The sequence below is a fragment of the Bos mutus genome, chromosome 3, assembly GCF_027580195.1.
Source record: "Bos mutus isolate GX-2022 chromosome 3, NWIPB_WYAK_1.1, whole genome shotgun sequence".
In the NCBI taxonomy this organism is placed as follows: domain Eukaryota; kingdom Metazoa; phylum Chordata; class Mammalia; order Artiodactyla; family Bovidae; genus Bos; species Bos mutus.
In genome coordinates, this window is record NC_091619.1 from 28,961,803 (window position 1) to 28,987,278 (window position 25,476).

The window sequence follows — 25,476 nt, forward strand, 5'->3', positions numbered from 1 at the left end:
CCCACCTCCTAACCTCTGGCTCTCGGCCTCTTCCGCGGTTCAAGGTACACCCGCGTCCATTCAAACTCCGCCGGGTCCCCCACTTCCATCAGTCCCCCGCTCCTCCCCGCACCATTGCCCCTCAAACCTGAATCAGGGCCCTGGGGGCACGCCCCATCCGTCCTTGGCGGCTTTCCCCCTTTCTCCTCCAGAGACTCAGGGAGAGGCGGACACTGGCGTCACGCAAGTGTGCCGGTGGGACCTGGAGGTGGCGGAGGAACACCTGGAGGGGCCGGAGCCGACGCCCGCGGCCAGGAGGGCGCCACAGTGCAGTTAGCGCCTGTGGGGTGGGGGGAGGGGGGTGGCCGGGAGGGCCGACTCCGCCCACTGCGCGCCAGCTCCGGCCCCGGCGGCGGGGTATAAAGCGGCGGCACCCACCGGTTCCACCGCTGCGAACCGGTGCGTGCGGAACTCTGGAGAACTCCGGCTGCGTGCTGAGCGCGTGGTGCGGAGGTGAGCTCTGCCAAGCGCCATCCGGGTCTGTCCCGCCCACGCTCACGCACACGCGGCGCCGGGAGCCGCGGACTTCGGTTAGTTGGGTGATGGCTGGCTGCAAGCTGGGAGCCCTGGCGGCTTGGGCTGGGCGGGAGGGAGCCTTGGGGAGCGGAGAGCTTGGTCTCCGGGACGGGGATGGGAGCGGTCCGCCAGGGGCTTAGTTGGTGGCAGCGCCTGTGAATCACCGAGAGGCTGTTGTCCTGGCTACCCGCTAGGGGAGACGAGTGATCTGGGGTGGTGATCTGGGGGAAATCGTTTCATCCCCCGTGGGGATGCTTTGGCAGGAAGAGTAGAGTGACCTAGGGTGTAAAATCTGATAGGGTTGGTTAATCTCTTGCCTGCAGCATCTCTGAGTGGGGTTGTGCCTCAGCTAGGGGTAGGTGGGCAGGAGTTGTTTTTCTTCTGGCGTGGCGTGCCCTGCCACCTGTAACGTTCTAATCCTTAAACTCTTCTAGTTAGTTCAGTTGCTCAGTCGTGTCCGACTCTGATGACATTACCTTGTTGGCATGGCTTAGTGACTGCAGCCATGAAATTAAAAGACGCTTACTCCTTGGAAGGAAAGTTATGACCAACCTAGATAGAATATTCAAAAGCAGAGACATTACATTGCCAACAAAGGTCCATCTAGTCAAGGCTATGGTTTTTCCTGTGGTCATGTATGGATGTGAGAGTTGGACTGTGAAGAAGGCTGAGCGCCAAGAACTGATGTTTTTGAACTGTGGTGTTGGAGAAGACTCTTGAGAGTCCCTTGGACTGCAAGGAGATCCAACCAGTCCATTCTGAAGGAGATCAGCCCTGGGATTTCTTTGGAAGGAATGATGCTAAAGCTGAAACTCCAGTACTTTGGCCACCTCATGCAAAGAGTTGACTCATTGGAAAAGACTCTGATGCTGGGAGGGATTGGGGGCAGAAGGAGAAGGGGATGACGAAGGATGAGATGGCTGGATGGCATCACTGACTCGATGGATGTGAGTCTGGGTGAACTCCGGGAGTTGGTGATCGACAGGGAGGCCTGAGCGACTGAACTGAACTGATGGGAATCTTAGTGGCTCAATCGATAAAGAATCCGCTTGCAGTGCAGGAGACCCGGGTTTACTACCTGGGTGGGGAAGATTCCCATGGAGGAGGAAATGGCTACCCACTCCAATGTTCCTGCCTGGAGAAATCCCATGGACAAAGGAGCCTGGCGGGCTACAGTCCGTGGGGTCGCAAAGAGTCATACAAGACTAAGGGACTAAACCACCATGTGAGAATCTTTACTGATTTTTCTTTAAATTATCTATTTGACTGCCTTGGGTCTTAGTTGCCTAAGGCTGGATCTTTCTGCTTGGAGCAGGCTCAGTAATTGTGGCTACTTGGCATAGTTCCCCGAGGCTGCACCCTCCTCCCCGATGTGGGGTTCTTAGTTCTCAGAGCCGGGATGGAACCAGGTCTCCTGAATTGAAAGGTGGATACTTAACCGCTGAACCACCTGGGAATTCCCTTTTATGTGAATTTTTAATTTTGTATTATTTTACTTTCTCTCCACTCTTGTGAGTTTCTAAGGTAGTAGCTGTCTTTGAAATTCCCATAAGCATAGTTAAATGGAACAGTGTGTCTTGCGCAATTTTTCAGCTAATTACCATGACCCATGGAATTCTCTCTTCTTGTGGATCCGGTAACATCAGTTACGTTATTTAAATTAGTCCCAAACCTTGTCTTCAGTAATTCACTCGAATATACATTCGAGTGAATGTATATTTTTAGCTGTTCCAACTGAACCTTACTGTATCAAACAGCTCTACCATCATTGGGTGTGTATGTAAATTTAAGCATAAGTATTCTGAGATTAATTAACATTTAATCCTTTTGTTTTAACTCTTACTTCAGAAAAAAATCTGTAAAATTTATGCCATGGAGCATTTCTATTTAACCTCAGAACCCAGATTGTTTCCTTTGAATTGAAATGTGACAGCTTCTATAACTCAAATGGAAATTTTAGAAATCTTGGAGATATTTTATTATCCTATCTTCAGCAAAGGTAGGTGCAATGCTCTGGGACAGGTAATCTTCATTGTCACATGGTGGTATAGTTTTAAGGACTAATTTTGCAAATCCTCAGTTTGCAAAATATACCTGGAATTTAGAATGAGCTCTCGTAAGATGTGTGGATGCCTCAGGACTTAAATCTCATCTTTGTCTTTAAAAAAAAATCCTTTTTTTGAAGTATAGTTGCTTTACGATGTTGTGTTTCAAGTATATAACAAAGTGATTCATATATATACTATATATATATATGTATGTATCTTTTTTCAGATTCTTTTCCATTATAGGTTATTACAAGATATAGTTCCCTTGCTGTGCAGTAGGTCCTTGTTTATTCCCTTCTCCTTCTTTACAAAAGAAAGGCTACCTCACTCATCCCTGTTCTTACTTTGGTGTGCTGCTCCACGCTATCAAAATGTTTGGCAAACGGTCCCAACAAAGAGAAACATCCAGAATGCATTGCCTCAGAGAGAGGAATTTGGAAGGAGACAGGAATAGGTTATAACAGGAATGTTTTTCACTGCTTTGAATTTGTAGGGAAAGAAAACTTTTCCCTTCTTCGCTTCTAAGCTCTGTGGTTGGTCTAATAATTAAACAATAATAATAATTAAATTGACGTAAGACAGATTAACATCAGAAAAACAATTTCATACATATGCGAGCCATAAAAATATGACACTCAAAGAAGTGACCTAAGCAGGCAGCTTTTTACCTTCTAGACAAGGAAACAATACATTTGTGAAGAATTGACAAAATTGGCTTGGGTGGCAAATCAGTAAAGAAGTAACAAGATATGTTTATACAGCCTTGTCAGTCCTAAACTCCCTATCTGTGATAATAAGGATGCCTTCTAACCTCCTGGGTTAGAAGTGGGAGTAGTGGGAGTATACTTTCCCAGTGGGAGACTTATGTTCTGCAGTCATGGGGGCAAAGCAAATCAGAAAATCAGAGTGTTCTTCTTATACCAGTTATTTCTTAAATAATATTAATTCAAAGTAAACAGTATGCCAAATGGCATGTTTTGGGGTGGCATATTCTGTTCCCTTTCAAATTCAAATGAGGTCACACCTTTTCTGATAGTGAGAACTGGCCAGTTATATGGTGGCCATTTTCCAAAAACTGAATGAGCTCAAGTGCCAAGGTTTTGACAATAATCTATTTAATGCACAAATAACACACTGTACAATATGCCAGAAACTACATATTTGCAACTATTAAACTTAACACATTTTAGTAGTCAGTGTGTGAGGAACTACAGTTTCCAGATTTTTTTTGAGGGGGGGGGCGGCAAAATGATTGAATACCACAGACTTGGGAGCCACTTGTACACTTAATCGAAGAGATTAAGAGAGGATACAATTGTATAATTTAGGACTTTATATCAACCAAGAATTTTGCCTGATTTTTTTTTCCTTCCTTTCACCAAACACACAGGGGAAATGTACAACATATTCTATATTTACTTGAGGACTTTAACTAATCCTTGTTTGTCTCCATCAATGAATGGGAGTGGGTGGAAAATTATATTTCTGATAATGTCATGGTATAATCTTACTCATTCTGATGAACAGTCAAAATAATAGGAAATCTCTGAAGGAGATGGATCTGTAATTGTTACCAGACCCTAGAATAATGGTGCCTTCATGTTCTGATTTGATTTCATCAATTTCTGGGCTTTAGCAGCTACGTAGAAGCTTCTAAATATTAGAAGGTGATATCTAAATATTAGAAGGGCTGTTTTGCCAAATCACTTTAGAGGACTTGAAGCAATCTCTGTCTGAGCTTCTTAGAACAGGCCTAGCCTAGTGGAACTTGCTGGTCCTGGTCATATCTCCATTATGTTTTCTCTAGACAGACTGTCCTGGGGAAGTCTGGGGCAAGGCCAGAGTTTCTTAAGGAACATTGTTGAAGAAGTCTCAAGTCTTCCTGAAGGAACAGGAGGCGTCTGAAAAATTTGCCCAGGCCCCGGCTTGTTTGTGGTGACAATTGCTTTGGCGGGGTGGGGTGTGTGTGTGTGTGTGTGTGTGTGTGTGTATGTGTTTAATTGAGATTGCAAAATAAGTCTTAGATATCTGTGTTCATGTGTGCATATTATTAGAGATAACTAGTTCTGTAGGAGAATTTTATATATCTTGTATTTGTTTTTAATTGATGATCTAAAATAGATAAAGTACTTTTTTTATATTGAGGATGACCATTCTTTTAAAAGGAAAGTACTTTGCATTTGTATTTGATTAAAATTAATGCAGACACAAACTAGGATGGGTTTAAAGACACAGGCTAGTGAAGAATATGGAAGAATACTTAATATTTAGATAATAGGTTTAGGTAAATGTAGACCAGATGATTTTATGGCATAATCTAAACACTGTAAAAACAAATTCAGTATTAGTTTAAGTAGAAAAAAAGTATGTAATAGGATAAGCATATTTGCTGTTATAGCACTAATCTGATCACAGCATTAATTCATAGTTATAAATTACAATTATATAATTATAAATTAATGTTTGTTTACAGTGATTGTTTAGTAGTACTGTATCTAATATAGCAATGGCATTACGATGTTAGTAGCATTACAAATAAGATAATTTTATCAACCCAATGATCAGAAGAATTTTTATCTTCCCCTTTTAAAGGGGGTCTGTACATTAAAGTACATGTGTTGTGGAACCAGACTCACTTGAATTTAGATATGTGCTCCTACCATTTAACAACTTTAAGCACATCTTCACCAATAAAATGGGGCTTCATTTAATTTTCCAAATAATATAATTGCCGTGTATCTGTCAGAACCTATTCTAGATAATGAAAGTATATGGCTGAACACAGTAGATAATGGTGTTTGTTCACAAGAGCATACAGCATTTAATGGGACAGATGGGCAAACAGATTATACCACAACAGAGGTATTCTGATAGAACGAAGACTGGGGGACTATGAGTGCTCACAGCAGAGATGACAAACCTGTCTCTGGCATTTCAGGAAAAATGAGACCCAAAAGACAAACAGCAGTTAGCCAAGTGATGGGAGGGTCTTCCCTGGCGGCTCAGCGGTAAAGCATCTGCCTACAATGCAGGAGACGCAAGTTTGATCTCTGGGTCGGGAAGATCGGCTGGAGAAAGAAAGGGCAACCCACTCTAGTATTCTTGCCTGGGAAATCCCATGGACAGAGGAGCTTGGCAGGCTGTAGTCCATGGGGGACTGCAAAAGTGTTGGACACGACTTTAAGATTAAACAACAACAAAGTGATGGGAGAACCAGAACTAAGCACAGGGAAACAGAAGTGTGTGAAAGGCAGAGGATGAGAGAAGATGGCACTTTGAGGAAGTTCAAGTACTTATTCAGGCTAGAGCATAGGGTATAGTGGAAATCAGGAAGAGTTTAAGTTGAAGGGGCAAACAAGGATGAGATTAGAACAGGTTTTGAATGCTTTAATAAATTATTCCAAGGGTAGTGTATCTGGAGCCAGAGAAGAATTGTTTAAAAGGCAAAATGACCAGACTTTACTTTCAGAAGATCACTTGGATTGCAGTGTGGAGAAAGAAAAGGGGAGACCGAAAGGTGGAAAGTAGGGAAAACAATTAGGTTATTGCATTAACCCATGGGAGATGGTGACCTTATCTAAAGTGTAGTGGCAGTGAGGGTGGAGAGGTGGACACATTTAGAGCTATTCAGATCGATAAAATATGGGGCATGCAGGCACACGAGAGAAGGGTGACTCCAGGATTTTGGACTCCCTAGCTGGAACTATGCGAGTGAGTCATCACATGGGTGATAAATAACCGCTGGAATAGATTTGCTCTGAGTTTGCAGTGTTTATTTAGGGCAGCTTGTGTGTAGTTCAAGTTTAAGCGTTCATTTCCTCTTCTGGCTATGTTGGCCTCCTCTTTTCTTTGTTCATCAAATATTTGTTGAGTATCTATTATTAGATGCCAAAGGACATATAGAGCTATGTCACTATAAAAAGTCCCCATTTTCATGCAGCCTTTTTTTTTTTTTTTTTTTTGTGGAGAGACTGAAAACAGTAAGAGCTAACATGGTCTAGTAGTTAAGAGCACAAACTTGAGAGCCGTTCTGGTTAGGTTTGAATGCCATGTCCTAAGGTGCTTAACCTTTCTGTTCCTCAATTTGCTCAACTCTGATTTAGAAATTAGTAGTACGTAACTTCATAGGGTTGTGCTTTTTGCATACTTGGGCCAGTAATTGGAATGTAAGCGTGGGATCAGCACCAAAGGAAAACTAACCATGGCTTCCATGTTAAGCCAGGAATCCTGGCTAACATCATCCAGGTCCATAAAGTTCCTAGTTTCTGGGAGATTATTCCAGAAAAATATTTGCATCTCCCACTTTGTGGAAGAAAGTGTCCTCAGTTTAGGCCCTCAGGTTTCTCAGAGATTAAAATCAGCCAACTAAGCTTGTAAACATTACCAAAAGTATAACATAGAAAAATTGAGAAACATCGTCATTAGGAGATTTCAACATACTTCTCTTCAATTATTAATAGATGAAGCAGAAAATAGAAAAATAGCAAAGATTTAGAAATTTTTAAAGTTTAATTCAACAAACAGTTCAACCCAACAGCTAGAAAATGTATATTCTTTCTAAGCATACATGAAATATTTTCAAAAACTAATATGTCAGTCCATAAATGCCAGTCTTATATCAAAAAACTGAATTGTACCAACCATATCATCTCACCAGAGTGTTGTTAAGTACAAGTCAATAAAGCAAACAAAAGATGTCCTTTAGAGAGTTAAAAACCCCCTTCTTTGGGTCAAAGAAGAAATCACAGTGTAAATTTTAATTTTATTTATTTACTTTTGGCCATGCACATGGCATGCAGGATCTTAGTTCGCTGACCAGGGATTGGATCTACGCCCCCTGTATTGGTAGCACAGAGTCTTATCTAGTGGACTGCCAGGGAAGTCTTTGTTTTTTTTTGGGGGGGGTGGTGCGGTGAGGGGTGGTTAACAATGGAAATGTTTAAAACACTTGGAACAAACAATAGTAAGAGTACTGCATATAAAACTATATAGTATGCAAATTTGTAGTTTTAAATGCTCATATTAGAAAAAAAAATCAGTCTAAAAATTAGTCAGCTAAGTAGCCTTTATGTTTGAAAAGGAATCAAATAGGACTTCTCTGGCGGTCCAGTGGTAAAGAATCCACCATCCAGTACAAGGGACAGGAGTTCAATTCCTGGTCTGGAAAGATTCCACATGCCACAGGGCAGCTAAGCCTGCACCACACAACTACTGGGCCCATGTGTCACAATTACTGAAGCCTTCACACTCTAGAGCCTGTGCTCCGCAACAGGAGAAGCCATTGCAAAGTGAGAACCCTGAGCACCGGAACTAGAGAGTGGCTCCCACTCGCTGCAACTAGAGAAATCCCACGTACAGCAGTGAAGACTCAGTGTAGCCAAAAATAAATAAATAATGGAATAGAATGAATTCCAAATATGAAGAATACAAATGATGGTAAAAATAATAGCAAATCAATGAAATAAGAGGAAAGTACAATAAAATATTGATAAACTGAAAATGTTCTTTTTTATGGGTATACTGCAGTTGGAGGAAAAACCTGTTCAGGACAGGTTCTTGTGAGAATGTTCTTTGAAGATAACTGATAAAATAGATAAATTCCTGAGATTAAAGTGGGAAAAGAAAACACAAGAATCAGTGATAAAGAGGATATAGCTATATCCATAAAGAGATTAAAATATAAAAATTCTATGCCAGTAATTTGAAAACTTTGACAAAATGGAAGAAGCCATAGAAAAAATCCTAAAAAGATAGACTCAAAATGCAGCTGAAGGTATGAATAGACCTATAATTGTTGAGAAAATTGAAGATAAGATTTGAAATCTCCCCCCAAAAAATAAAGTGCCCAAATAGTATTACTGGTAAATTCTACCAAACTTAAAAGGAGTAGATCATTCCAATCTTATATAATCTCTCTCTGAGAGGAGGAAAAAGTAAAACATCTCCTAACTTACTTTATGACTCTAATATAAAAGTGATATTTAAGTCAGAAAAGGACAATATGAGAAGGGAAAATTATATTTCCAAATACTTTATGGACACATTTTTTAAAAATCCAAACAAAGTAACAATTTAACTTAGAAACATACTTTAAAAAATGATGTATATTGTGACCAAGTGGGATATATTCTAGGGATGCAAGGGGTGGCTTAACATGTAAAAATAAAAATCTATAAATGTTACTCACTATTTGTACAGATAAAAGAAGAAATGCCTTGTGAAGGTATTATGGGAGAAAAATACCTGAATTCAGTGGTCACTGGATTTAAAGTAAGTTCTTAATGAGCTAGGAATGAAACTTCCCAAATCTGATAATGTATTTGGCAAACTTTGGAGTAAATACTTTTCTTGATGATGAGACAGTATATACATAATTTTATTTAATAATAAAATTAAGGTTATTTAAGCACAAGCATTGCCATACTATGACAATCAGAAAATTGAGACAGCTACTAAATGACTAATGAGCTGGTAGCACATACAACGTGGAGCTGCTGGCACAAGAATGATGCACATGCCAGGCAAGAGGTAGTGGGATGGTGTGAGATTTATCATGCTACTCAGAATAGCATGCAATTTAAAGCTTATTAAGTTGTTTATTTCTGGAATTTTCTATGTAATATTTTCAGACTGCAGTTTGACAATGAGTAAAACTGCAGAAAGCAAAACTTCAGATAAAGGGGGACTTCTTAGTAGCTCAGTCACGTCCGATTCTTTGGGACCCTTTGGACTGTAGCCCACCAGGCTCCTCTGTCCATGGGATTTTTCAGGCAAGAGTACTGGAATGAGTTGCCATTTCCTCCTCCAGGGGATCTTCTTGACCCAGGGATTGAAACTGCATCTCCTGTGTCTCCTGCATTGCAGGTGGACCCTACCCATTGAGCCATACCAGAGTGGGTTTACTATATACAAAAATCAACTGTAGTGGAATTGCTTCTGGAATGGTAAAGTAAGGTCTTCTGAAACTTTCCTCTTTCATAAAAGCAATAAGAACATTGGCCAAAAAAAAAACACACCCCAAAAAACTCTCACTTTTCAAAACTCAAAATTAACCCAAGGCTTGCAGTAATCCAAAGAGAATATAATCAAGAAACAACTGAACCTCCTCAGTGTAGTAATCACTGTGGGGACAGAATTGTTTGGAACTCACAAAAAAGCCCCAATCTTAGAGAATTATTATTAGCCAACATGTCTGACAGTCATGGAAACTCTAACTCACAGGACTTGCCTTTGACCTGATCAGAGCTTGCCCAGTGCAAACAGTTTTTTCCCCAGGACATTCGTTGAAAACAATCAGGGGCAATTACTTAATATCTCAGATGCCTGAATTGGAAAAACAACTGGGGCAACAAAAAGCTGACCAAGCACTTCAAAACAAAAGCTGGGGAGTGAGATGTTCACAGTGGGCTTTGAAAAGCTCTGCCATAGTCCCAGGATACTAGAAGGTCATGCTCATGGGCACTCTGGGCCCATGCTTAGGAAAGACCTGAGAAGGCCTGAATCTCCCTCTTCTGACTGACCTTGAAGGTCTATACAAGCAGGAATTGAAGGCTAAGGCAGAACTGTAAGCTGCCTGCTGGATAATTGAAAGCATGCCTCAACATGCACATAAAACCCTTTGGTGAAGCCTGGGAGATATACTGACTGATTCAAGGCATTTTAAGAAAATTTTTGTCCAACCGTTGGCTGATGACTGAGCTAAGCAAGATTTCAAGAGTAACATATGACAAAAAATACAAACTTCACACAATTTATTTAGGAAATTCATTAAACAAAGGGCAATAGTAGTAGTGTCAACATGAATAACAAACAGCAATAACAACTAGCCATGGGGAGGAAGTGAATCTGAAATCAGATCGCCACAGTTGCCACATTGTATTATTTTAAATGTCCAGTTTGCAACAATAACAAAAACAAAAGCAAAAGGTGAGATACTCAAAGAAATAGAAAAGTAGGATCTGTAGACAGAAAAGTCATTAAATAGAAACTATCCCCAAGGAATAGACATTTGGACTTACTAGACAAGGGCTTTAAATTAGCTATTACAAAGTTTTTTAAAGAATTAAAACCATGTCTAAAGAACTAAAAGAAATGATTTGGAACAACATCTCATCAAATACACAGTAGTTATTTAAAAACAAAAAAGTCAAATAGAAATTCTGGAGGTGAAAAGTAGAGTAACTGAGTGAAAAAATTTGTAAGAGGGACTCAACAGCAGACTTCAGCTGGCAGAAGAATCAGTAAACCTGAACATCGGTCAATTATCAAATCTAAGGGGAAAAAAATAAATGAAAAATGAATAGAACCTCAGAGACAAAGACAAAGAGAGAATCTTGAAAGCAACAAGAGAGAAGCAACTCATTACAAACCAAGCCTCAATAAGATTCAGTTCAGTTCAGTCGCTCAGTCATGTCTGACTCTTTGCGACCCCATGAACTGCAGCATGCGAGGGCTCCCTATTCATCACCAACTCCAGAGCTTACCCAAATTCATGTCCACTGAGTCAGTGATGCCATCCAACCATCTCATCCTCTGTCGTCCCCTTCTCCTCCTGCCCTCAATCTTTGCCAGCATCAGAGTCTTTTCAAGTGAGTCAAGTCTTTGCATGAGGTGGGCAAAATATTGGGGTTTCAGCTTCAACATCAGTCCTTCAAATGAACACTCAGGACTGATCTCCTTTAGGATGGACTGGTTGGATCTCCTTGCAGTCCAAGGGACTCTCAAGAGTCTTCTCCAACACCACAGCTCAAAAGCATCAATTCTTCGGTGCTTAGCTTTCTTTATAGTCCAACTCTCACATCCGTACATGACCACTGGAAAAACCATAGCCTTGACTAGACAGACCTTTGCTGGTAAAGTAATATCTCTGCTTTTTAATATGCTGTCTAGGTTGGTAATAACTTTCCTTCCAAGGAGTAAGCGTCTTTTGACTTCATGGCTTCAATTACCATCTGCAGTGATTTTGGAGCCCCAAAAATAATGTCAGCCATGGTTTCCATTGTTTCCCCATCTATTTGCCATGAAGTGATAGGACCGGATGCCAAGATCTTAGTTTTCTGAATGTTGAGCTTTAAGCCAACTTTTCCACTCTCCTCTTTCACTTTCTGCCTTAAAGGTGGTATCATCTGTATATCTGAGGTTATTGATATTTCTCCTGGCAATCTTGATTCCAGCTTGTGCTTCATCCAGCCAGGCATTTTGCATGATGTACTCTGCATATAAGTTAAATAAGCAGGGTGACAATATACAGCCTTGACGTACTCCTTTTCCTATTTGGAACCAGTCTGTTGTTCCATGTCCAGTTCTGACTATTGCTTCTTGACTTGCATACAGATTTCTCAAGAAGCAGGTCAGGTGGTCTGGTATTCCTATCTCTTTCAGAATTTCCCACAGTTTATTGTGATCCACACAGTCTAAGGCTTTGGCATAGTAAATAAAGCAGACCTAGATGTTTTTCTGGAACTCTCTTTCTTTCTCAATGATCCAGCGGATGTTGGCAATTTGGTCTCTGGTTCCTCTGCCTTTTCTAAATCCAGCTTGAACATCAGGAAGTTTATGGTTCACGTTTTTCTGAAGCTGACTTGGAGAATTTTAAGCAGTGCTTTGCTAGCATGTGAGATGAGTGCAATTGTATGGTAGTTTGAGCATTCTGTGGCATTGCCTTTCTTTGGGATTGGAATGAAAACTGACCTTTTCCAGTCCTGTGGCCACTGCTGAGTTTTCCAAATTTGCTGGCATATTAAATGCAGCACTTTCACAGCATCATCTTTCAGGATTTGAAATAGCTCAACTGGAATTCCATCACCTCCACTAGCTTTGTTTGTAGTGATGCTTCCTAAGGCCCACTTGACTTCACATTCCAGGATGTCTGACTCTAGGTCAGTGATCACACCATCGTGATTATCTGGGTTGTGAAGATTTTTTTTGTACAGTTCTTCTGTGTATTCTTGCCACCTCTTCTTAATATCTTCTGCTTCTGTTAGGTCCATACCATTTCTGTCCTTTATTGAGCCCATCTTTGCATGAAATTTTCCCTTGGTATCTCTAATTTTCTTGAAGAGATCTCTAATCTTTCCCATTTTGTTGTTTTCCTCTATTTCTTTGCATTGATCACTGAGGAAGGCTTTCTTATCTCTCCTTGCTATTCTTTGGAACTCTGCATTCAGATGCTTATATCTTTCCTTTTTTCCTTTGCTTTTGATTTCTCTTCTTTTCACAGCTATTTGTAAGGCTTCCTAAGACAGCCATTTTGCTTTTTGGCATTTCTTTTTCCTGGGGATGGTCTTGATCACTGCCTCCTGTACAATGTCATGAACTTCCATCCATAGTTCATCAGGCACTCTGTCTATCAGATCTAGTCCCTTAAATCTATTTCTCATTTCTGCTGTATAGTCATAAGGGATTTGATTTAGGTCATACCTGAATGGTCTAGTGGTTTTCCCCACTTTCTTCAAGTCTGAATTTGGCAATAAGGAGCTCGTGATCTGTGCCACAGTCAGCTCCCAGTCTTGGTTTTGCTGACTGTAAAGAGCTTCTCCATCTTTGGCTGCAAAGAATATAATCAATCTGATTTCGGCATTGGCCATCTGGTGATGTCCATGTGTAGACTCTTCTCTTGTGTTGTTGGAAGAGGGTATTTTCTATGACCAGTGCATTCTCTTGGCAAAACTCTACTAGCCTTTGCTGTGCTTCATTCTGTACTCCAAGGCCAAATTTGCCTGTTACTCCAGGTGTTTCTTGATTTCCTACTTTTGCATTCCAGTCCCCTATAATGAAAAGGACATCTTTTTTGGGTGTTAGTTCTAAAAGGTCTTATAGGTCTTCATAGAACCAGTCAGCTTCAGCTTCTTCAGTGTTACTGGTTGGGCCATAGACTTGGATTACCATAATAGTGAATGGTTTTCCTTGGAGATGAACAGAGATCATTCTGTCATTTTTGAGATTGCATCCAAGTACTGCATTTTGGATTCTTTTGTTGACCATGATGGCCACTCCATTTCTTCTAAGGGATTCCTGCCCACAGTAGTAGATATAATGGTCATCTTAGTTAACTTCACCCATTCCAGTCCATTTTAGTTCGCTGATTCCTAGAATATCAATGTTCACTCTGCCATCTCCTGTTTGACCACTTCCAATATGCCTTGATTCATGGACCTAATATTCTAGGTTCCTATCTTTACAGCATCGGACCTTGCTTCTATCACCAGTCACATCCACAACTGGATGTTGTTTTTGCTTTGGCTCCATCCCTTCATTCTTTCTGGAGTTACTTCTCCACTGATCTCCGGTAGCATATTGGGCACCTACTGACCTGGGGAGTTCCCCTTTCAGTATCCTATCATTTCGCCTTTTCATACTGTACATGGGGTTCTCAAGTCAAGAATACTGAAGTGGTTTGCCATTCCCTTCTCCAGTGGACCACATTCTGTCAGACCTCTCCACCATGACCCGTCCATCTTGGGTGGCCCCACACGGCATGGTTTTGTTTCATTTAGACAAGGCTGTGGTCTGTGTAATCAGATTGGCTAGTTGTCTGTGATTGTGGTTTCAGTCTGTCTGGCCTCTGATGCCCTCTCTTAGTGCCTATCGTCTTACTTGGGTTTCTCTGGCCTTGGACGTGGGTATCTCTTCACAGCTGCTCCAGCAAAGCACAGCCGCTGCTCTTTACCTTGGACATGGGGTAGCTCCTCTCGGCCACCGCCCCTGACCTTGGATGTGGGGGGTATCTCCTCTCAATAAGATAACAGGTAATTTTTCTTTAGTGGCCATAGAAGCAAGAAGACAATGGGAGGAAATATTCAAAGTGCTGAAAGAAAAAGACTTGTCAACCAAAAATTCTATATCCAACAAAGCTATCTTCCAAAATGAAGGGGAGATTAGGACATTCCCAGATAAAAAGTGAGAGAATTTCTTGCCAGCAAGCTTGCTCTACAAGAAATACTACAGAGTGTCCTTCAGAATGAATTGAAAGGACACTACACAATAACTTGCGTCCACATGGAAAAAAGTTAACTCCACCAGTAACGGCAACTTCATTGGTTAATATACCGTAAGACAGTAAAATATATTTTTTCTTTGTAAACTCATTTTTTTTTTGTCTTCAACCCAATTTTAAAACAATAATTATACAACTTTTGATAGGCTTATATAAAGAGGTCATTTGTAAGACAATAGTGTGAAAGGGGATAGTGCACAGGAGCAAAATTTTTGTACATTATTACAATTTAATTGGTATTAAACCAGACTAGATTGTTTTAAGATGTTAATTGTAATTCATAGGACAACCACTAAGAAAATAACCAAAAGCATAATAAAAGAAACAACAAGGTAATTAAAGAGGCACACTAAAAATATATACCTAACATAAAAGAAGGTAGTGATAGAGGGCTAGAAAAACAAAAAAGACATGACAGAGAAAACAAATAGTAAAACAGCAGACTCAAGTCCTACCTTATCATTCTTCTTCTTCTTCCCTTCGGTCAGTCGTGTCTGACTCTTTGCAACTCCATGGACAGTAGCCTACCAGGCTCCGCCATCCATGGGATTTTCCAGGCAAGAGTACTGGAGTGGGCTGCCATTTCCTTCTCCAGGGGATCTTCCCAACCCAGGAATCAAACCCCGGTCTCCTGCATTGCAGACAGATGCTTTACCGTCTGAGCCACGAATGTTAATAGATTAAACACTCCAATCAAAAACCAGTGATTGGAAGATTGTATCAAACCTTATGCTATCTACAAGAGACACATTATAGATTCAAAGGCAGACTGACTCAGAGTATACAGATGCAGGGGGAAACAGTAACCAAAGAGACCTAGACATAAATAAGTACATGTTATGATGGTAAAAGGTTAATCCACTATGAAGACATAACAATTATAAACATGTTGTTGTTGTTGTTAGTCACTCAGTGGTGTCTGACTCTTTGTGACCCCATGGACTATGGCCTGGCAGGTTCCTCTGTCCGTGGGATTCTCCAGGCAAGAATACTGGAGTGGGTTGCCATTTCCTTCTCCAAATTATAAACATATATTCACCTAACCACAGAGCCCTAAAATACATAAAGCAAAAACTGACAGAATTAAAGAGAGAAATAGACAACTCAGTAACAATAGTTGAAGATTTCAACAGAACTTCAATAAAATAAGCTTCCCTGGTGGCTCAGAGGGTAAAGCGTCTGCCTGCAATGCAGAAGACCTGAGTTTGATCCCTGGGTCAGGAAGATCCCTTGGAGAAGGAAATGGCAACCCACTCCAGTACTCTTGCCTGGAAAATCCCATGGACAGAGGAGCCTGGTAGACTACGGTTCATGAGTTCGCAAAGAGTTGGACATGACTGAGCTACTTCACTTTTTCAATAAAATAACTAGGCAGAAAATCAACTAAGAAATAGAAGACTTTAACAACCAAGTACATACTGAGTATAAACCAAATAAATCTAACAAACATCCATAGAATATTTTATCTAACAACAGCAGAAAACACATTCTTCTCAAGTAACATACAGAACATTTTCCAGGATAGACCATCCTTAGGCCATAAAACGTGTCTCAGTACATTTGAAAGGACTGAGTATGTTCTCTGATTATAGTGAAATAAAATCAGAAATGAATAGCAAAAGAAAATTTGTGAAATGAACAAATATGTGAAAATTGTCAACACATTCCTAAATAACCAGTGGTGGTTCACAGGATGAATTGTAAAAAAAAAAATTAGGAAACACACTGAGATGAATGAAAACAAATGCAAAATATCAAAGGTTCTGGAATACAGCTAAAACAGTGCTTAGCAGGAAATCAATAGCTATATACATCTATATTTAAAAACAGAGAAAATCTCAATAACTGAAACTTTTACCATAAGAAATGTGGGGAGAAAAGGGCAAATTAAATGTAAGCAAATGGGGAAAGAAATAATAAAGGTTAGAACAGAAATAAACTAGAAAGTACAAAAAGTCAATAAAACCAAGTTTGTTTGATAAAAATCAATAAAATTGACAAACTTTTAGCCAGACTAACCAAGAAGAGAAAAGACTCAAATTACTGAAGTCAGAAATGCAAGATACAGTAGGTATAGTAAAGAATTAACCTTATGAAAAACAAGGAATATGATCTCTAGCCCTCTGAAAAGTCCTGTCTGATAAGAGTGTCTTTGCTAGGCCTTTTAGCCATATTGTCTTTTTTCCAGTCTCCAAAAGAGCTGGAGACTAACACTCAGCAGTCATGTGGGCAGTGTGTGGTCAAGTCCCATTAAATTCTAGACACTAAAAGCTTAGGTGAGCTTCCCTGGTTGGTGATACTCTGTATTGTCACACATTGTGACTGGGAGAAGGTGATGCTTCCATGACTTCATGGGAAGAGGATGATCAAAACCTCCCCACTTGAACCTCTCCCAAACCCTACCCTGTGCATTTCTTCCGGTGGCTAATTTCAGCCTGTGTCCTTTCCCCTGTATCATGGGTATAATAGCTTTCAGTGAATTCTGTGAGTCCTGTAGAATTGCCAAACCTGACTGTGAAACCACCTCCCACCACACACCCGCACCTCCAATGCCTAAACTTGCAGATGGTGTTAGAAGTGAGGTCGATTTTGTGAGGCCTGTTCCCTCTAATCGTACTCTTGAAACTCTTCATGGCATTGTTGCTGTTTAGCCTGTAAGTCATGTCTGCCTCTCGCAACCTCATGGACTGTAGCCTGCCAGGCTCCTCTGCCCATGGATTTCCCAGACAGGAATGCTGAAGTGCGTTGCCATTCCTTTCTTCAGGAGATCTTCCTGACCCAAGGATTGAACCCATGTCTCCTGTATTAGCAGGTGGATTCTTTACCACTGAGCAACTTTTCATATATCACTACTAATCTTACAGAAATAAAAAGGGGATTATAAAGGGATACTATGAACAATTGCAGACCAACAAATTAGATAACCTAAATGAAATAAATACATTTATAGAAAGACAAACTGTTAAAGGACTCAAGTTAGATATAGACAATCTGTATATACCTATAGAAAGTAAAAAGATTGACATAATCATCACATACACCAAAAAAAAAACTACCCACAAAGAAAACCTGAAGCCTAGATGGCTTCACTGGTGAATTCTATGAAACATTTAAAGAACAAACACAACTCTTACAAATTGTTCCAAAGAACAGAACACCTCCCAACTTGTTTTTTGAAGCCAGAATTACCCTGAAACCAAAATCAGACATCACAAGAGGAGAAAACTACATATCCCTTGTAAACGTGGACACACAAATCTTCAACAAAATATGAGCAAACAGAATCCAACAACATTTAAAATGGGTTATATATCATGACGAACTGGGACTTATCTCAGGAGTACAGGAATTCGTAAGTGGGTCAAAATTTAAAAGAGTCAGTCAAACCACACTGTATTAATAGAATAAAGGTCCCAAACCACAAGGTCATCTTAATAGATGCATAACAAAGCATTTGCCACAGACCAATGTCCTTCTGATGCTGAAGCTCCAATACTTTGGCCACCTGATACAAACAGCTGACTCATTGGAAAAGACCCTGATGCTGGGAAAGATTGAAGGCAGGAGGAGAAGGGGACGACAGAGGATGAGATGGTTGGATGGCGTCACCCACTTGATGGACATGAGTTTGAGCAAGCTTCGGGAGTTGGTGATGAACAGGGAGGCCTGGGGTGCTACAGTCTATTGGGTTGCAGAGTTGGACACGACTGAGCGACTGAACTGAACTGAACTGAACATCCTTCTTGATAAAAATACTCAACAACCAGGAATAAATAGAAGGAAACTTCCCAAACTTAATAAAGTTAAAGTTACTCACACAGTCGTGTCTGACTCTTTGCGATCCCATGGACTATAGCCCACCAGGCTCCTCCGTCCATGGAATTCTCCAGGCAAGAGTACCGGAGTGGGTTGCCATTTCCTTCTCCAGGGGATCTTCCTGACCCAGGGATCAAACCTGGGTCTCCTGCATTGCACGTAGATTCTTTACCATCTGAGCTAAAGGGCATCTACAAAAACCCACAGCTAACAGCACACTTAATGGTAAAATACTGAAAGCTTTCTTTCTAAGGTCAGAAATAAGATGAGGATGTTTGCTTTCACCACATGTACTGGAGGTTTTAGCCGAGGAATTAGGCAATGAAAGAGATGTAAAATTATCACAGATTACATGCTTTTGTAAATAGAAAATCCTGAGAAATCCACAGATACTTAGGTAAGCCTATTAGAACTAATAAATGAGTTTGGCGAATTTGCAGGCTGCAAAATTAACATCAAAAAATCAGTTTCTAGACATTAGCAATGAAAAATCCAAAAGTGATATTCAGAAAACAATTTGATTTACAATATCATTAAAAAATAATATTTAGCAATAAAATTGCTAATGGGTACAGGGTTTCTTTCAAGGGTGATAAAAATGCTTGATATTAGTGATGATAGTTGATAGTTCTGTGAATATACTGAAAACCACTGACATATAAAGTTTAAAGTTTTATATGTGAATTATATCTCAGTAAAGCTATTATTTAAGCAAATAAGTTGTGTCTTTATACACCAGCAACTAATAGAAAATTATTTTTTATAACTACTATCTATAAGAGTAATAAAAAGTCTAACAAAAGTTTGCAAACTCTGGGAGTTTTATAATTTTATAAAGGTTTTAGAAACTTCTATAAAAGTTTTATTTTAAAAACTTAGTCTTTTAGCTTCTCAAGCAGAACTCTTTCTGAGTTTTTTTTTTTTTTAATCACTACAGCATCACTTTCTAAATTATATTTGAAGTGTTTAGTTAGAATGTGAGCTATTTAAAAGTTAATTTCTATGGAGAGGACGGTAGAATTTGTATTAAAAAGGAATAGTGAAATGTGATATTGTTATTGTTAACCATTTTATATCATTTATATCATATTGTCATTGTACAGTATCAATATTGTACTAGATCTCTCCAGGTAATGTTAGGGTGGCCAGAAATGTGTATGATAACATATCGTTGTTGTTAATTTTGACGTAAAATAGAATCCGGTTTAAGTAAATCCAAGGAGAACTTAATTTCTCTAGACTGGTAAATCTGCTCTTCTCCCACCTGCTGGTAATTCATAATCATATTAAATTTCTTTTTCTAGCTATGTTTTTCACTAATGCTGGGGCTTAAGAAAAAGTGAAATCTTTGGTTTAAAACTACTAGTCTCTGATATCAGGATTCATTTTGCAGATTTAAACTGTATTGGCTAGCTATCATTTAGGAATCTTTCTAGTCACATATGGAGACTTCCCTGGTGGTTCAGACGACGGTAAAGCGTCTGTCTACAATGCGGGAGACCTGGGTTCGATCGGAAAAGGCAACCCACTCCAGTACTCTTGCCTAGAAAATCCCATGGACGGAGGAGCCTGGTGTCCATGGGGTCGCAAAGAGTCGGACACGACTGAGCAACTTCACTTTCCCTTTCTAGTCACATAATAGTAAAACAACAAAAAACTTAAGTCTAAGCATCTGGATGAAAAACAAACTTTACTGAGATAACTTTCCAGCCCATTAAATGAGAATCTAATGTTTGACCTTTTATTTAGAAAATTTAGGCTATATGCCTTTATTTATTTATTTCATAAATGTAAGGGATTTTCTGGAAGTGCTTTGGTATTGATCTGCTTGTTCTGTACTGTTTTTATTTCATACCCTTTAGATATCTGGATTTGAACTGGATTTTAGAGTTCATCTTTACTTACAATGCCACCATCAAATGGAGGTCCAGCTGGATATACCCCACCAGATGGAGGCTGGGGGTGGGCAGTAGTAGTTGGAGCTTTCATTTCCATTGGCTTCGCTTGTGCATTTGGCAAATCTATTAGTGTATTTTACAAAGAAATTGGAGAAATATTTAAAGCCAGCACCAGCGAAGTGTCATGGTTATCTTCCATCATGTTTGCTGTCATGTATGCTGGAGGTAAGTACCCATGAAGGCTTGCTCTTTTAACTTTCAGTGGGTAGACAGAAGTTCTGTATTAAGTACTTTTTGCTCTTGATATCTTTATCAGTAAAAATAATTGAAATGTTAGTTATTGGAGTTATGGGATTAGAATCATATTTTTCACTCTAACAATGAAACATAGCAATCGTGTGCTCTGTTGGTTCACTTATAATATAAAACAGTGTCATTATAAAGGATAGCTTTCTTTAAAAATATGTTTTGTGTTGGCTGCTGGGTATAGACAGGTAATTGATATTTGTACTTTAATCATATATCCTGTAAGCTTGCTAAACTCTTACTTCCAGTAGTTTATTGGTAGATTTCTTTTTCAAAAATTTTAGATAGACAAACAAATCTTCTACAAATACTGATACTTTGGTTTCTTCCTTTTCTTACACCTTTTGTCCTCCTGTCTTACTGCACTGGCTTGGACCTCCAGTATAATGCTGAAGAAAAGTGGTGATGGTAGGCATTCTTATTTTGTAGGCCTGTTTTGGTTTTTGTTATTTTCTATGAGAAACAATACTTTAGGTAGTTTGTAGTAAATATGCCCTTAAGTCAGAAGTATGATCAGACTGGCTCATATATCTCATCAGTCGTGTATGTTTAAATTCCATCTAAAATTTTAAAACAAGGACTTCCCTGGTGGTCCAGTGGCTAAGACTTCATGCTCCCAGGGCAGGGGGCCCAGGTTCAACCCTGGTCAGGGAACTAGATCCCACATGCCACAACTTAAAGAGTTCATATGCTGCAACTAAGACCCAGAGCAACCAAATACATAAATTAAAATATCTTTTAAAAAATTTAAAATAAGCAAACTTGCTACATATATGTGGATAATATCCTAGATATATGAAGAATCCTATAAGCACTTATAATCAGAGTACTTGCAGCCTCTTCTGCCTTAAAAGAGTTAGCTTATGGTCTTTCATACTTCAGTTAAAACCCATCTAACATGTCCTAGGTATATAGAAGATGTATAATCAATAATATATTTTTTTTCCATTAGACAAACCTGTGACTCTGAAATAAAGATAGAAGGCAATATTCTTTAGCACTATCTTCTATCTGTTTATTTTCTGGGATGGCATGCTGTCATGTCAATAATGGTATGAGCAGGTGTGGATGGGAGGGCTGGGCTTCTCCTCTATATTGTTACTAACCTGTCTGTTCTCTCATAGGTCCTATCAGCAGTGTCCTGGTGAATAAATATGGCAGTCGCCCCGTCATGATTCTTGGTGGCTGCTTGTCAGGCTGTGGCTTGATTGCAGCTTCCTTCTGTAGCACTGTGATACAACTTTACCTTTGTATCGGAGTTATTGTAGGTGAGTTGTACTAATGCCTTTTCAGGCAATAATTTCTTTGTGGACTATTTATAGCATCCATTTGCCAATTCTTTTGAAAAATGAAAGTTCTTTGTTAGAAAATTACTAGGTCACTATGTTTTAGAGCTGTTGATACATTAATTTAATAGTATTAGAAAAGCAGTCTTTAAAGAAAGTTCACATTAAGTGTAAAAGTAATCACACTTAATGAGTGATTATTTTTTATTGAATGAATACAGTGAAAGAGAATTCTTTTTCTTTCTTTTTTTTTTTTTTAAGAAGATAGCAGTGATAGGTAAAAAGTTGTTGAAGGGGAGGTCATTAACCATTCCACTCGTTTCCCCTTCTGCCTAAGAAGACACTGGCTCAAATTGGAGAAAGAAAGAATGTCAGATACATAGAAGGAGTTTTCTGATAGAAAAGCCAGATACATTTCAAAGGACAAAGGGCACACATGGGAAAACTCCATTTCTAATAGCTAAATTTAAAAAACAGAACTGCTGAATATAAATACTGTCAACACCCAAAGCTCTACAGTTCAGAGAAAACTACCATTAATATTTTGATAACATGGTGGGTGAGGGATAAACTGGGAGATTGGGATTGACATATGCACACTTCTATGTGTAAAGAAGATAAATTTATAATAATCTGCTGTATAGAACAGGGAACTCTACTCAATACTCTGTAATGGCATATATGGGAAAGAATCTTAAAAAAAAAACAGGAGTAGATGTGTGTACATGTATAACGATTCACTTTGCTGATTCACTTTGCTGTACACCTGGAACTAACACAACATTGTAAATCAACTATACTCCAATAAGATTTATTTAAAAAACATTTTGTCCAGTATCGTGCATCGAACCTGGACTTAAAAAAAAAAGAAAAAAAAAGAAAAAGAAAAAAAAAAGAAAAACATTTTTATGCCATATCCACTGATTTTTCTACAGTTTTCTATATTCTTTCTAAAAACAAAACAAAAATTTTTGTTTTAAAAATTCTTCTATACACATAGAACTTTTAGAACAAAAAGGGATGAGATTAAGTGAAGTAAGTCAAAGACAAATGTTGTGATATCACTTATATGTGGAATCGAATTTTTAAAAATTATACAAATGAACTTATTTACAGAAACAGACTTATAGATATTGGAAAAAACTTATGGTGACCAAAGGGGAAATGTTGAGGGGTAGGGGATAAATCAGGAGCTTGGGATGAACATACACACACTACTGTATTTAAGAAAGATAATGAACAAGGACAATAACACAAGGAATTCTACTCAGTACTCTGTGCTAACCTGTAAGAGAAAAAAAATCTTAAAAAGAATGAATATATGTATATGTAAAACTGAATCACTTTGCTGTACACCTGAAACTAACAAAATTGTTATACTCCAATAAAGTTAAAATTTTTTTAAAGGGATATTGTTGTTCAGTTACTAAGTCATGTTCAACTCTTTGTGACCCCATGGACTGCAGCTCACCAGGCTTCCCTATCCTTCACTATCTACCAGAGTTTGTGCAAACTCTTGTCCCTTAAGTCAGTGATGCCGTCTAACCATCTCATCTTCTGTTACCCCTTTCTCTTCCTGTCCTCAGTCTTTCCCAGCATCAGGGTCTTTTCCAATGAGCTGGCTCTTTGCATCAGGTGGCCAAAGTATTGGAGCATCAGTTTAAGCATAAGTCCTTCCAATGAATATTCAGGATTGATTTCCTTTAGGATTGACTGGTTTGATATCCTTGGCATCCAGTTCTTTGGCACTCAGCTTTCTTTATGGTCCAGTTCTCACATCCATACATGACTACTGGGAAAACCATAGCTTTGACTATATGGACCTTTGTCAGCAAAGTGATGTTTCTGCTTTTTGATATACTGTCTAGGTTTGTCATAGCTTTCCTTCCAAGAAGCAAGTATCTTTTAATTTCATGGCTGCAGTCACCATTCCAAAGTCATTTTGGAGCCCAGGAAAATAAAATCTGTCACAGTTTCCACTTTTCCCCCTTGTATTTGCTGCAAAGTGATGGAGCCAGATGCCATGATCTTCGTCTTTTGAATGTTGGGTTATAAGCCAGCTTTTTCACTCTGGCTGAGGTGAAAGATGAGGCGAAAGACCCTAATCTAGAGGCTCTAAAGTTTCTCTTTCCTTTCTGCCATTAGAGTGGCATCCTCTGCATATCTGAGATTGTGATAATTCTCCCAGCAATCTTGATTCAATCTTTTGAGTCATCCAGCCCAGGATTTCGTATGATGTACTCTGCATATAAGTTAAATAAGCAGGGTGACAATATATAGCCTTGACATACTCCTTTCCCAATTTTGAACCAGTCTGTTGTTCCATGTCAGTTCTATTGTTGCATCTTGACCTGCATACAGGTTTCTCAGGAGGCAGGTAAGGTGGGCTCGTATTCCCATCTCTTTAAGAATTTTCCAATTTGTTGTGATCTACACAGTCAAAGACTTTACTATAGTCAATGAAGCAGAAATAGATGTTTTACTGGAATTCCCTTGCTTTCTCTATTATCCAATAAATATTGGCAATTTGATCTCTGGTTCCTCTGCCTTTTCTAAACCCAGCTTGTACATATGGAAGTTCTCAGTTCATGTACTGCTGAAGCCTAACTTGAAGGATTTTGAGTGTTATTTTGCTAGCATGTGAAATGAGCACAATTATACAGTAATTTAAACATTCTTTGGCATTTCCCTTCTTTGGGATTGGAATGAAAACTGACCAGATTATGTGAAATGTTTGTAACCAGTTTTTTTTACTTAGTAATACATCATGTACATATTAATAGTTTCCCCATCTCAGTAAATATACTTTAGCAGCTATTATTTTTTCACTGGATAGATGTACTATAATTTATTTCACTTTAATTGAAGGACATTTAGATTGTTTGTATTTTCACTCTTAATAAACAGTGTTTGTATGAGAGTGCCTCTGTATGCATCTTTGAAAAGGATAATTTTCTTTGGATAAATTTGGAGAAGTGCAATTGCTGGGGGAAGAAAAGGTTTTGGATACGATTGGTCAAGTACTCTTTTAGAAAGGTTTTAATAATTTACAGCCCCACCTGCAGGACCTGAGATAATACTAATAATAGGTAATTATCTTTTTAAATCTATACTTTTACTGCATTAAATTCTTAAATATTTAAATATTTTAATTCATCTGGAATATCTGAATAACACAAAGAAGGAATAGAACTTTATTTGTTCCCATGTGGTTATTCAACCTGTTCATTATTTCATGTCATTAATTTACTCAGCAACTATTCATTGAGTCCCTAACTATATGCCAGGCACTGGTTCAAGCTCTGTGGGGAGACCAACATGACAAGCAAAATTCCTGATCTTTAGTGGAGGGAATCAGACAATAAACAGGCCAACAAATAAGTGAATAAATAAGAAAAATTCAGGTAGTAATAAGGGCTTTGCAAAGACTTAAAACAGAATTTGATAGAGAAGGATCGAATGTTCCCTAAAGGGAAGGAGATTGTGATTTTGAGTTGAGATCTGAATGATAGCCAGGAGAAGGCTCTGTGGAAACCTAGAGTAATAGTTCCACTTTGCACAAAAAGAACAGA

At 38.9% G+C, this 25,476-nt stretch overlaps 1 protein-coding gene across 1 annotated transcript in view; it reads left to right on the forward strand.

Moving 5' to 3' along the window:
* Positions 1-359: 359 nt before the first annotated feature.
* The window catches only part of LOC102270052 (monocarboxylate transporter 1), a 30,854-nt gene continuing 5,737 nt past the window's right edge, over positions 360-25,476 (forward strand). The window contains exons 1-3 of the mRNA XM_070363951.1: positions 360-569; positions 20,277-20,537; positions 21,743-21,886. Of these exons, the coding sequence (XP_070220052.1) occupies positions 20,321-20,537; positions 21,743-21,886 (361 nt within the window). The 5' untranslated portion in view covers positions 360-569; positions 20,277-20,320. The remainder of the gene's footprint in view (positions 570-20,276; positions 20,538-21,742; positions 21,887-25,476) is intronic.